The sequence below is a fragment of the Amphiprion ocellaris genome, chromosome 14, assembly GCF_022539595.1.
Source record: "Amphiprion ocellaris isolate individual 3 ecotype Okinawa chromosome 14, ASM2253959v1, whole genome shotgun sequence".
Taxonomy (NCBI): Eukaryota; Metazoa; Chordata; class Actinopteri; family Pomacentridae; genus Amphiprion; species Amphiprion ocellaris.
In genome coordinates this window covers 26424628-26439651 of record NC_072779.1, presented here as the reverse complement: position 1 = coordinate 26439651, position 15024 = coordinate 26424628, and the positions used below count along the sequence as shown (strand labels likewise).

Genomic DNA, 15024 nt, shown 5'->3' with positions numbered 1-15024 from the left:
TTTTCTGTGTGGGAGGGTTTCAGGGTTGTGGTGAGATCACTCCTCCATGTTCCTCCTGCTAGAGGGAACTCCCTGCAGCTACGTATTAATCACTCAGACACTCCACGTCATCTGGGGGAGCAACAAGGGGCGGGCTTTTATACGAAATGAGCGGAGAGTCAACCGTACAGGAATTACACAGTCCTTTGAACCTAACTCCATTTTGAAATGGACTAAACATTTTTTAGATTTATTTTTTTGCTTAGTAACAACCATATTACCACAGATGTATTATAGATTGAATATGTTTTCTTAGGCATATTTGAAAAAATATTTTGAAACTCCAGAACTCAATTTTACTTGGCTTGGAGCAATCAGCAAAAGGTTGTAAAACAGTAAACTCACGTCTACAGGAGAGCACTTTATTGATCCATTCAGTTCTGAGGTTCCAAATTACACTCAGTAAAATCTGATCGAGTAATATCTAAGGGACTGTTCTTGATTTGGTAAATAAAGATTACAATTTATATATATTTTGTCCCTGACACGTAAATCATCATTTATTTGTTACATTAGTTATTTTCCCTGCTTATTTGTTCTCAGGAAGTTATCATTGCATTACTGTTGGCCACTGCTTGTAAACAGGAAATGATTTGTGATGTTAAATGGCAAGTCTATGCTTTTCTAAAAAATTTTGCTAAAGTTTTGCACTGTCGGATCAATACTAGATACAAAATAACTGCCCTCGATTATTGGTAATGACTCCTCTTTGAGTCCTTTTCTTAGCTGCACAAAGAAGTGGACAGAGCTTCCGGGTCTGAAAAGTGAAGCTAAAGTGCTTTAATCTACATTCTCTATAACAGCTTACAGGGGGCAATTTCTGATTTAAAAAACAAAAAGTCCAGTTGCATAGAAGTTTTTACTTGATTTGTTACCACAATAAATACTTTCTTACTGAGTGTATGGTTTCAATCACTAGTTTGACGTCTTCTTCATAGACAATATATTGAAGATGGACGCAGCCTTCTGGTCTAAAAAGTGAAGCCACTATGGAAAGGTCTTCAACCTGCATTCTGCAGCAATCAGCAGGGGGCGACTGCTCTGGTTGCAGAAAGTCCAACTGTATGGATGTCTATGAGAAAATGACCCTACTTCTCAAATGATTTATTACCTCAATAAATATTTTTCTAACGAGTTTATGGTCTCAATTGCTAGTTTCAAGATTTTTTGAAGACCGAATCATGCTCATTTTTTAAAATTAGAGGAAAATAGTTGATAAAGCAGGGTATTCCACCCTCTCATCTAAATATGCTCTCTTCTGGTGCCAAAAAAACAGCCAAAATGCTAAATTTGAGGTATGTTGAGGAGGGTACATCCACTCCTCTTAAGCAGTGTATGATGTTGTACTACTAAAACTGGCCAGTAACTCTGTCATCATTTGAGATGAGAGATAAGACAGAGGATGGAAGGGCAGGAGGTACTAACTGAGATTAGGAGTGTGTGTGCATATGTGTGTGTGTGTGTGTGTGTGTGTGTGTGTGTGTGTGTGTGTGTGTGTGTGTGTGTGTGTGTGTGTGTGTGTGTGTGTATGTGTGTGTGTGTGTGTGTGTGTGTGTGTGTGCTGAACACTTAACAGGAGCCAAGACAAACCGCAGCACTAGCATTTACTCTGTGCTTGGAGTAAAGTCGGTAATCAAGCATCACACACACACACACACACACACACATACACACTAACAGACAAAGGAAAGGGTGAGGCCACATGCTACAGAAATACACATGAATAGTTGTGGATAAGATCTTTCTGCGTTTCTTGTCCAATGTAATTATACTGCATATATACACACACACACACATCATTAGTACACTGAAATTTACAGTACAGTTCAAGGTATGGATCACTGTACTGTGTTTATTTAAGCGACATGACATTTTGGAAAGCTTCCTGGTGCATGTGTTAGCTAATCTGGTGATATGCTGCAAAGCTCTAGGTGCTGCCGGGTCATGCCAGCCTGTACTACTCCACCATTAGCTACCACAAACCTGCCAAGTAAAGGTAAACATTACAACACCACAAGGATTTTCCAGCCTTCTCTAAGCCCTACTTGTATGAAAGGGAAAAAGAAAAAACACACATGGAAAAAAAAGAAAAACCTCAAAGATGGGTGAACTGTACAGGTTGGCAATAAGTTTTTTCAAGTGTCAATGTTATGATAGCATGTGGAAATTAAATTCATCAGTTTGTGCTCCTGTGAACCTGTTCAGATGTATTAAAGATATGACACAACATGTAAATCTCTAAGCTAAGCTGATTATGTATAGTCAAATCCTCAATCGATCAAGAGCAATTTTAGATTCCTGATTGTCACTTACTCTGCAGACGGACATCTGGTTGGTTGTGAGGGTGCCTGTTTTGTCAGAGCAGATAACAGAGGTACAGCCCAGGGTCTCCACAGAGGGCAGGCTGCGAACAATTGCATTCTTCTTGGCCATGCGACGTGTGCCAAGGGCCAAGCAGGTGGTGATGACAGCAGGCAAGCCCTCAGGGATGGCAGCCACAGCCAGGGCCACAGCGATTTTAAAATAATAGATCGCCCCTCGGACCCAGGAACCACCATGGACAGGGTCTCCAAAGTGGCCAATGTTGATGACCCACACAGCCACACAAATTAGAGAGATGACCTTTGAGAGCTGCTGTCCGAACTCATCCAGCTTCTGCTGCAGCGGTGTCTTCTCTTGCTCTGTGGCTGCCATCTGATTACGGATCTTACCGATCTCTGTGGTGACACCCGTAGCAACTACGACGCCTATGGCACGACCTGCAGCAATGTTTGTGCCCTGAGACATGAAAGATCAACAAATAAGTGCAAAGATGTGCAGCAGAAATACATTTGACAAAATAAATATTGGAGAAACTTATTTTTGTATCTCTCTGACCAAATCAGTTGTAAAATAAAGTCATATAAACTTATATTGCCAAATCAAGTGGCCTAAGTGTACCCCTAAAGAAATGGCTTTAGATCATCGGACAAGCGATGCAAAGTTTTCTAAAAAACTGCAGTAATTACATTTAAATACGTGACAAATGTCATGGTTGTACAGTTTTGTCTTTGATGACATCTTTTCCTGATATGGAAGCAGAAGATAAACATTACTCGAGGAGCTACAGGGGACGTGCTTACAGAAAACAGCATGTTCTTTTTGTCCTGGTTTACAGCTCTGGGGTCAGGAACAGGGTCAGTATGTTTGATGACAGAGACAGACTCCCCTAAAAAAAAAAAAAAACAGGATTAGATTGTGTATGGTTAGATCTTCAAGGGTGCAAATTATCATAGACAATATCACAAAAACACACTGCTGCAGACTGCTTATGACTTTAGGTCTTCTAAGTTCATACAATAAAAAGACAAGAGCAAATCCTTCACAATTAGGTGAAAGCCTTGAAGCAAGATTGTTTGGTGTTTGGTGAGAGATGAGAAGTACCTGTGAGGATGGACTGGTCTACCCGCAGGGTGGTGGACTTTATTGAGGTCACTCTGATGTCAGCAGGCACCTTGTCACCAACTAACCAAAAAATAATAATAATAAAAACACATCAGGCTGAGACGAATAAAAATTTATGTCAAAATGTTAAAAGAAAACACGTTTGCTGAAGGTCAACAAGAATCTGCATCCATGCTAGCAGCTGTGAGGCTGTACTTAAAAAGCGACTACCACAGCAAACTGTAAATGCCATCCCGCTCACAGTGACAATACTAACACGCAGACTTTCAACCTTTATTATGTCCATTTTCTTGGTTTACCTGATATACTAACATACTAGCATACTAACATTTGCTAATTAGAAAACAGTAGGTGTAAAATACAGCTGAGGATGTTGTGATAGCATTAGTTTTGCAGGATATCTGTGACAAATTCTACAACAATTGATCCAATAGTTATGACCCTCTGGCCAAGAACCTGCTCCAGGGCACAGCAGAGCGAAGCACTGAAGAGACCAACAACACAACCTGGCAGTGAGGTAGAGGTCTCTAACTGCCCTCTCCAGCCCCTACAAGACTGACTGATGCAATAGTTATTGAGATATGTCAATCAAAAGGCAGAAGAGGGGCTCAGAAAAGTCACGAGAATGTACATAAATCAAAACAACTATACAACCATCTAGTAGATGTCAACTTTTCTCACTAAACAAGTGAAAATGTTACTCTGCTGGTGGCACTAGAAGAAAGGCTGGGGTATTACACCAGGAACACTTCAGGCTATGGGTACCATGAGTATCTGTACTACTACTACTGCTGACTGTATATAATAATAGACAGATACAGGAGAGTGAAGAGACAATATGTACTTCTAATAAGTTTGCCATCTAAAGATTTGATTTGTGCTAAACCCTATAGGAAAATCTTGCACCTGTAAGTATTGCTGCAGGTGAACACTCAGTTACACCTTATTGAATTTCAGTGTTCAAAAAATAAATCCTTTGAGCAAAGAAACATTGGTGTGTTCAGTCCAGGCTCAGGCTGCAGCCGCAGGTAAACAACAGCTCGATACAACCTTGATGGAGTCACATTGCTGTTTTAAAATGATCGATTATTTCCCCTACCTCTTGTTCTCTCTTCTCCGTGCACCTCTCCCTGTTCCTCTCATACACCACTTCCTCACACGTCAGACAAACTACAGATGCAGCCTTCATTAAATGTATAAAATGCCTTTCATCTTCCGCACCACAGTGTAACAGTCTCCTTATTAAGCCTGCATATTAAACTCATATTTCAAAGCCAGAGAATTATATGCATCCAATGCCCCAAAACAAAATGGCTATTTGCTCTTTGTTAAAGCCTGACACTGAACATTTAATGGAAATATTCTCTTACTAGCAGGACAGAGCAGACTTGTGAAAAATGGATCGTTTGATGCAATCAGTGATGATGATCTCAGAGCAGAGGAGTGGGAAACTGCTGCAGACAGATGTAACATTCTTTAGTTGTTTCTTTCCGGTATGACAGGGAGGAGAAAAGATCTCCTCATTACTTTGTATAATAAGCGTCTCATTAATGCCAACTCAGAGTCCTCAGCCGTCTTTACTTCTCAGCATTAATCACAACAAAAACAAGGACTCCCTACTAAATCTGCCAGTTTTTCAACATGAAAAGGTTTGGACATCTTGCTCGTTTTCTGCTTTGCATCTACACATATACGCACTAAAAGTCACTGAACAAGGAGTATGTCTTCTTTATGGGCACACCTAACTATTGGCACACCTAACTTTTCAAAGTGGCCTCATGCTGATAAGTGTCAGAATCTTCTTTTTTTTCTCCATCTCTACGAGCTTCATCATCTCCTCTTCACATTTCCTTAGTTATCTGAGACTCGAAGTGAATTTTGCAACATATTTTCCTGATGAGAGACAGAGATGGAGAATGAGAGAGAAATGTGTGTAGCTTAACAGCCACTACTTCCATTTCCGTATTTCTCAACATTTCACTGTCAGCTATCCATGGATTGTGAGAGAACAAGAGTGGGAGAGGCAGAGGGGGAGGTGTGTTTTGTGTTTGTGTGGGAGATGGCTGGAGGTTATAGGTTCACTGTAGCAGGACTGGCCGATAGCAGAAAAGAGAGGCTTTTCAAACGCCTACCCACAGACTCTGGCTCCCCTTTCTGCCATGGCCTCCCACAGACATCCTCCATGTGCGAGAAGAGAGATTTAAATCTCAATACAGTCACACTGAGTTCAGATATGCAGACTTTTAAATATTATGAAGATCAAAAATTTGCCTGGATGTTATTGTTAGAAGTTTGAATTTCAAACGTCAGGAAAAATATTTTAAAACATCATTGTACCTCAGTAGTCACTAATTTACTGGCTCGCCAAGCAAATGATGAAGTCAGCTTGTTTGGGCAGACAGAGCTCTCCTTCCATTTAGTAAAACTGGACACCAAACAAGATCTGAAAATATTGCATAAGATGCTGCAAAAGGGATCTTCCTTCACATGCAGGAGAACCGTGACTTGTTACATGGAATGGCTCATTGCAGCTTTCCTTCTATTCAGGTCCTGTGTAAATCCTCTAGGAGTTCCCGACAACCTGACCGTGGCAGTCAAACCATTTAAAAAGCCAAGGAAAGTTCCAGTGGAAGTGCAAATCACAACTGTGTCGTAACCATGGCTGGCATCGCAGGCAGTCTACATGAAGGCAGGCAGACAGGAGTGGTGGAAAGTTAAGTAAATATATTTATGTTCTTTTCTCTCCTCAAAGGCACTTGTGATCAACAACATCCTTTTCCAATACCTCCATAGCGATTATTTTACCCCCAGTATCAAGTTGGGTGGAACAACCATAGGCTGATCTTAAGATCATGAAAGGCTGGGAAATCAATGGAGTGATGTAGCAAAAACAATCATTTGTTTTCTTTGTCATCATATACCTACATGTCTTAGTCAGTGGAGTGAGCTTGAAGATGCTTGACATACATTTTTTTCTAAGTGAGAAAAGTGTGGTTCAGTAACTACCTCAGCTGTTTACGCCTGTTTAAAAGTGCTTAGCAACAACATTATGTCAGACAGAACGAAGTGCTGGATATGCAGAGTATATTTTACAAAGATGCACCGCTATCATACCTGCTCTGAAGTAAACTTTGACAGTAAATACATTCCGTAGATGAGACAAGCAGGATTTCCAGCTTCAGCCATTGCTTTGTCATCAAAAGAGACATACTTTTGCAGTTTATGCCATATTTGGTATAAACTGTCATTCATCTATCAACCATAACATTTGCATGAGTTTAAGTCAGGCCAATGTCATTATTTTTCTACTAATAAAAGCAAATCTGTCTACACATCTACACCTACACCTACTAATCCTAAAATAATCATAATACAATACTGAATATCAAAATTAGCCATTGTTGCTGTATGCTCCTCCTTTCTTTCACAACAGGACAGTCCTCATTGACCCACTACCAGCTGCTGACAGTCAGCAATAATATTAAACCCTTATTTAAACAGCAGATGGTTCATGTGTCATGAACTTCAGTACTACAGATAAACTGAACGGAGCAGAGAATGTTGTCATGGTGATGCTGTTGGTGCTGACACTGACAGTGATGGTAGTGGCGGTAGGTGGGGGCTGAGGAGAGTCATTTTGGTGCTAGTTACCTGTGTGGGCTTGTCTGTGCCTGGCTGTGAGCGCATGCATGTATGAGTGAGGACACCAGCTGTAACAAGCTCAAATTTCAAGGAAGTGCCATCCGTCACAAAAACCACACACAAGATAAGTCTTTTCAGCTTAATGTAAACTAAATTCTCTGTAAAAATATTTAGTGAATATTATTTATAACTGACTTGCCTGTGGGAAATGGTTTGAGTGCCATCAGTGATAGTTACTTATATGGATAATTACATTTTTTACTTTTGAAACCTTGAGCTGAAATCCACACCTTCACTGCGACCACTGCTGTGTATTATCCCTCTCTATGCCACTCTTTGTGATTATGAATAAACACTGCAATCTCTCACACACATTCTGAATTCTCCCTCTTTTTCCACACATCACTCAGAGCCAGCTTAGACGAATCACAAGCCATGCAAAGCTGAGGATTACACTCCAAAAACCGGTCATGTTGATGGCAAATTGATCTCCTTGGCCCTGCGTGTGTGTGCACATTTACTCTGGCATACACAGATGTTCTGGAGTCAGAGTAACAACCAGACTATTTTTAGCCAAAGCTGCCCACACATGGGTGAGTTTACAGCAGGGAGATTGTCTGTATGTGCATGTAACATGGAGGAGTGTGAGTGAGGAACTGACAAACATCCAGCAGCGTCCAGGTGGTGAGACTGAGAGCATGGAAAGCAAAGGGAAGGGGAAAGCTGTGGAAAACTAAACCGGCCCTTAAATACAAGAACTGACCACAGACACTTGCACAGAACCTCACACACACACAAACAGACATGACTGGATAGCAGCCCTGGCACCTGCACATCTAGAGAAAAGACTCTTATGTAATCTAGTTTGAGATATTCCAATAGTGGCTCCAGACTTATGAATGGGTGGCAAAGGCTTTGTGGGTGTGTTTTTGTGCATGCCAGTGACAACAGGAGCACACAGGCAGCTAGGTGACAGCAATGAGCCTCCTCTGGAGGCACATAAAGCATAAATTAGTCTCAGTGAGTGACAGTAAAAGTTTGGCTGGGTGCAGCTGCAGCTAACCTGCCACCTCCACTATGTCTCCTGGGACGATATCTCTGGCTTTGATCCTTTGGACAGCCTTGCGGTTCATGCGATACACCTTTCCCATCTCTGGTTCGTACTCTTTTAGAGCCTCGATTGCGTTCTCTGCATTTCGCTCCTGTGTAGAGATGTGGAAAAGAAAAAGTCACGTCAAAGACAATTATAAAATTTCTTTTTGAATGATGTACAATAAAAGTTTTTCTTTACTTTAGATCATGAAAAAATGTGTAAAGCAAACACACAAAGGGGAAGAGATGCTTTTGTAAAAGAAATGCTATGTACTGTTGAGACACCAATGTCTGTACAAATGCTGGTATTGCTTTAAAAAGTGACTTGCTACATTGTGTCCAAACAACAAACCAGGATAAACTCTGAGCAATGTCTTCATTCCAATAACGGTGTTTGAGATGGGTGCATCAAAAATTCCTGCTGCTTCTTCAACACAGATAAATAGAGAGTATTTTGCATGAGCTCCATGGTTTGTTAATGATTTGACTTTATGCACAAATTTGACTGCTTTAAAAATACAGACGGCAGCACTTGCTAACACAGTCTCGTTTTCAATATATTTCATGAATAAGACATCCATGAACTCATGTACACGGCAATAGCTGGTAGAGGATACATGTTTTAACCTTACTACCATCTTTGCTATTTTTAGCCTTAGTAACCACATGGATGTTAAATAGAAAGAACCAATGTGTATACACATTACACACAGACATAGGATGAGGAGCATATCTCACCTGCCAGACCCCAATAACAGCATTGGCGATGAGGATAAGAAGAATGACAACAGGCTCTACAAAGGCAGTGGTTGTCTCCTCTCCTTCTTCAAACAGAGCCAACACCTAGATGAACATAGAGCACACATTAGCTTAGCTAACATGTTACACATCCATTCCATAACTCCAATGGCAGCTCGAACACATTTTTCGAGGAAGCTTTGCTTTGAAACATTGGAAATAAAAGATTTTTGAGTGTTACTGAAGGACATAATGGAGGAAACAAACCAAATTTAAACGGCATTTGGACAGAGCAGCGCAGCTTAGTTCCAATAAGTGTGTACCATTTAGTATGAAGTGCTCACATTTTCTGTCTGTTTTACCCCCACAGTTCTATCAGACAGACACAAGTACTTTCACGTATGCTGTACGTTTGCATTCATACTTGGGGTGGACATTTATCCATATTTTTTAATTTGTTCAACATTTTATGTACCCATGTTTACTTTAACCATATATCCATTAAGTAACTTACTTTTAGCAAATCATTTCCACTGCTTTGAACTATATTTTAATCATTTACTATTACTTTTAGCTCATTCTTTTAACTATTTCACCATGAACATATGTTTAGATTGTTTATCACTTCAGCTTTTTATCCATCCGCCTTATTATTTCTACTGTTTATCCATTAGCTTACTGTTACATATTATTTCAAACATTTATCCATTAGCTTACTGTTTGCGCATTACTTGTTTTAACATTTATTCATTAGCTTAATGTTGGTTTAATATTTCAACCGTCTATCCGCTAGCTTGCTATCAGCTTAAAGTTTCAAGCATTAATTCATTTACTTACTGCTAGCTTATTATTTTAGCTGTTTATCCATTAGCTTAATGATGGCTTACCTGATTTAGTTAGTTATTCCATTATCTATCCATTAGTTACCTTACCTTTTGTGTGTTTTTTCAATCATTTATCCATTAACTTCTGTCTGGATAATGTCAAGTATTCACACAATCCTTTTAGCTAATTAGTTGTACTGTTTACTGATCACTCTTGGCTAATAATTTGACAACTACCGAAATATTCTGCAGTACAAATTGCTCTGGTTGGAAATGACTGGTCTATAGTGACTGCAGAGATACTCTGACCTCCACTACAAGAGCAGGTGATAAACTGTGGCTGAAGTCAAGAGAGATCCACTCACAACCTGCAATAGTTAGAACCTGAGCACTCAAAACAAAAAGGCTGTGAAATGGCCAGAGGGTGCAAGCCTGTTCTTCTGCAGTAAATATATAGTTAGGGGCTGCAGACATTTCACACTGCAACAGAAAGATAGTTCAGAGTAGACTGAAACCCCAAGAAAGCCAGCAAAACACACCATATATTGTTTTTTATTTTTGTGTTTTTACTTTTTACGATGGGTGTCAGGATTCAGAGCAAATATTATTAAATTATGCAGTTGTAATTAGTGTAGTGAGCATTTCTCTATTCATTCAGTAGTCTTTTTTTACTTCTGCCTGTAAGTTTTTAAATTTGCAAGTTCATTTCAAATGATCAAACTAAATTAAATCAAATGAAAAGTGGGATTGAAAAATAAATCCTTTAGAATAAAAAAATCCTCACACACGTGTGCACGCACACACACACACATGTGCGCACACACACACACACACCCACACAAATTTAATGTTGGAGCACAATGACAATGCCTGAAATGACAACGGCAATAAAAATAAATTAAATCCTGCAGGAAATGAGATCACTGGGCAAATAAAATAATTGGGATTGCACTGAATGAACTGGACTAATTTAATACACTGTCTCCTTATGAAGCCCAGTTTTGCAGGAGTGTAATTCGTGAATGTAGATCCTGTTCACCAAAGCTCTTAGATGGTAGGAAAATCACACACAAATTAACATTTACATAAGGATTTAGCAAGATCAACTTCTTTCAGTGGTGCAGTGTGTTTTAGGATGACAGTGTGCCTGACAATGAACCATGAGGGTTTGCATGACAGGACACCCAACTGCTAAAATAGTGAAACTCAACTATGTTTTAATGAAAACTTATGCTCAACCTCTAAGACAGAGGCAAATATTTGGGATGTCAACCACATATTAAATTACTTTCCAATCAGATAACCTTGTAAAGGTCCTTTGACATGACACAGTTAAGATGTCCATTATGAGTTCTGTTTGATGAGATGCATATGATTTCTGATGATGCAAACTATGTGTGTGCCAGCATCATTGTTGAGTTATTGAAAATGTATACAATAAACCTTAAACCTTAAACTGTGTCTTTATAGCATCAGTTTGGTTCAAAATTATCCAATTTACATTACATGTTGTTACATGGTCCTCATATACAGTTTCTTACTCTGCTGATCCTACTGCTCGCAGATGGAAGGCACAGCAATTCACCCTTCATAACTTACTACTGTCATACTAATTAAGGACAGGGTGAACAAAACTGTCTACACGCACTGCAAGAGCTAATTTGCTAGCCACCCGAGGACAGTAAAAAGAACCTGTAAACGCAACAATGGCATAACTATTATCAACTTTTAAAAGCACCCTATGGAGTTCATACCCCTGTGTACATAATACACAATCCTACCCAGGATTTCCTATTATTCCCCATATCTACATTGCTGGTGATGGTAATGCTTCAATAAGTCCAGCATTTATACCTACAAAAGGCAGAGAAAAAGATTGCTGGCTAACACAGATGAAAATAATGCAGGATTTAAAACACTGCAGTTAAATGTAGCTTTAAAAGAAAAAATATTTTACAGTCATTTTTTTGACTGACACCACAAGTGCCTGCAGTGGAAAAAAAAAGATACTGATGAGGACAGAGAGACTGAATTAAAATGGAAAGGTTATAAGCCAGAAAAGTATAAATAATCAGCTTCAAGTTGCTATGAACAGAGAAACTACAGTTTGGTGATTATTCTTTGGGTGTTTTTTGGCTACGAGCAACATTGTTCACTTATAAGCAGTTGTGCAGTCCTTTGCTGTTACAAAACTATAGATTAGAGCTGCTTTAAAGTCATGCCTCGAAAGAGTCCATGATGTCAAACTGAAGTGTCATTGGTATTTAATAATCTTCCAATAATTTTTTTCTCCCTCTACTCTTTCAAGGTTAATATACAACTTAATCTTTTTTATGTTGCTGTGTTTTTGCCATTCCACTAAAGCTAAATATAGTTTGTAGCTGAATACTAAAGAACTCTAATAAGGCAATGAATACATCTTTGGAGATGAAAGAAAAAGACACCTACTGGAATGCAGAAATGATTTCATGCTAATATTTCCATTATTTTATCAATGGCAGATGTAGAAACCAAAATGACTGCACCACAAAAGCAGCAGAGACAAAGAAGTGAATAAAGTAGATCTATGTTTCGATGATCTGATGGGGCTTATCAAATGATTGAGGAATATATTCTCTGCAGAGTACTGAGCACCAGTATACGTCACGGCAGCCTGAGCTCGATCGATAGCTCATCATTCCCCATCATCTGGGACGGTAAATCTGCTGTATGACTGAGCTGAGATTGGAGGGCAACAATGGCAGTCCTCTCAGTAAGGACAGTTGAAAAGACACTTCACACTATCAGCACACATTCAGAGAGTGGTTTGAATACCTAAGTCCTGCTTTCATGCTGAATGGGAGTTCAAATGGAGAGCAGAGTAGAGTTTCTTTTGGATTTCAGTATTTAATGCGGGAATCTGGTGGAAAATCACCTGCTTGTGCTTGGCAATCAGAGACAAAATAAAGCCTAGTTTCATCACTGGGTTTGGAAATAAAAGCCTCCACCAAAATAAGCATCTCCTTCCAACTTTAAACACTGCACTCTTCACACCCCACATGCATAACTGAATGTCGACACATGCTGACAGAGGACCCATTATAGCTGAACATCTCCAGAGTTTTCGAACATCACAAGGGCCTCAGCAAAAGAGAAAAAAAATTTCTTTATACCAAATTGACCAGAAAAAACACATTTAGGGTCAACTGCTGCAACTTTTTATACATAAAAGGTATATTTTTATCTTTAAAAAAACATAGTTGCTTCAGAAATTGAGGTACTGTAAAAGATATAGCTTATTTAATTGTTTGTGAATTTCTTTCTGTATATGTATTGACATTAAACATTATAAAGGTGTCCTCACCATCCTTTCACTGGTGTGTCATGCAAAGGAAACAAATTTGAATAAATTCAAAATATCAGCCAAATGAGTCTGAGGTTGGGGTTTAACTCCAGTTCATTCAGCTTTAGCCACTCCCTGATTATATGATTTTACTGGGGACATACAAAACAGTGAGTAAACAGGAAAGCTAAAAAGTTGTAAAAGGACTTTACGGATGTAATTTTTTAACAGAGGGGCTCAAAAAACTGCAGCGAAGTGTGACACATTTTAGATTACAAGTCACATCAGGTCACAAGGACCTTTGCTTTACAGTTACTAAGCTGAAACCTCTCCAAGCAACAATGACATTTTAAAGCATTTTAGAGTCTATTTGACATTGAAATATGGGCCGTGTTTCACTATAAACAATCTTTTTAAAGTAAAAAGAGCCAGATTTACACAAGGAAAAGTGAGCCCACACTCCAGAGTCATGCCCACGCCTGCACCCTGAGCTTCTTGCTAACCGAGAAACAGTTATAGATACATTGTATCATCTACATTTTTAGAGCAGTTTTCCTACTTTCAGAAATAGCAACAGCAATTCCATTCGGAGACACCAGGGACATGCTGTAATAGATGGAAAAAAGTTATTATGCCGCAAGGATTCCCCCACTCCACCCTTCTCCGACCTTCACCACCCTCGGTTTCCAACCAAGGTCACAGTCTGGGGTGAAGCAGCAGAGGCAGCTTTCATTGACAGTTTTGTTTCCAGTTCGGCAGAAGTACTGCGCCTGTTCCCTCACTGAAACCATCAACACTGGGTGGAAAAGCTGGTAATACACAAGTTTCCACATGAAAAGGGACTGCAAACTAGGTTGAGCAGAGTTCTAACAGGGAAATAAAGCTGCCTAAGACTAATAGAGTGGTCTATTAGGCTGGCCATTGTCCAATTAGGGTCTAGAATCCCATAAGGGTTCATTTGAGAATCGACATAGAGAACCAACATGTTGAGAGTCACTGGCATTTTAATCAACTACATTGTACTTACAAAGGAGACGCAGGCAGCTAACAGCAGGATCCTGACCAGGAGGTCTTCAAACTGCTCCACCACCAGCTCCCACAGGGACTTTCCTGAAATATGCAAATATACATCACATATCTTAATGCATCATACTTTATTTAAAGTTTGAGCCTTTCAGTGTCAAGGGTTTAAAGTGTGTCCTTATGCTTGAGGGTGGAATGGATCTGCAAGACCTATTGACATTAGCTCTTTAATAATGACAGGCAGCTGTAAAGCAAGACTATAACTGTATTTACAGAGGAGTAGTGATGTGTGTCCATGGGTGGAAAACTGCTGTAGTGTACACTTGCAAAGTTTACAGAAAAGATCCAGGTTCAAGACACGCAATCAGGCAGTAAAGGGAGGAAGATCGCAGCTCAGCAGAAAAATCAATATTTACCTTCTTCAGCTGGGAGCTCTGTGGATGTCACACCATGCCGGTTGGAGAGGAATATAATTGGCCAGGTCGGAGAGAGTCGAGTGGGTGTAGAGGGTGGGGTTGTCAGGTGGAGGAGAAAGACAAAGAGCAGTTAATACATTTGATTAACTCAGCCTGACTTTGAGATGCACGGACAAATACAAATGGTTGCGCTTGGTTATGATGATTAAAAGCTCCATGTAGGGAGGCCCAACAGCAACACTGTTGTTTTTCAAGTTACTAAGTATTAAAGTCTGTAGTCACGTTGTTACTGATGTGAATAGCTATGAAATCCAATTCTAGGATTTATTCATGGATGCTCACCTCAAGATGTTTTAAATTCCACCTTTAGTATACTGATTGTAGCTAAAGGCATCCAGTATCAACTCAACTGTCAGAGAACATTACATGAATATTGCAATAACAAACATCTTCATAAGCCTTTGATAATAGTATGACTGCTCAT

At 39.5% G+C, this 15024-nt stretch overlaps 1 protein-coding gene across 2 annotated transcripts in view; it reads right to left on the bottom strand.

The window, feature by feature from the left end:
• The window catches only part of atp2a3 (ATPase sarcoplasmic/endoplasmic reticulum Ca2+ transporting 3), a 56306-nt gene that overhangs the window by 23617 nt on the left and 17665 nt on the right, over window positions 1-15024 (bottom strand). For both annotated transcript variants that reach the window (XM_035945737.2, XM_023264811.3), the window contains exons 2-8: window positions 14541-14558; window positions 14129-14211; window positions 8956-9060; window positions 8189-8327; window positions 3463-3543; window positions 3162-3247; window positions 2353-2817 (exon numbers count right to left, since the gene is read on the bottom strand). In XM_035945737.2, the coding sequence (XP_035801630.2) occupies window positions 2353-2817; window positions 3162-3247; window positions 3463-3543; window positions 8189-8327; window positions 8956-9060; window positions 14129-14211; window positions 14541-14558 (977 nt within the window). The remainder of the gene's footprint in view (window positions 1-2352; window positions 2818-3161; window positions 3248-3462; window positions 3544-8188; window positions 8328-8955; window positions 9061-14128; window positions 14212-14540; window positions 14559-15024) is intronic.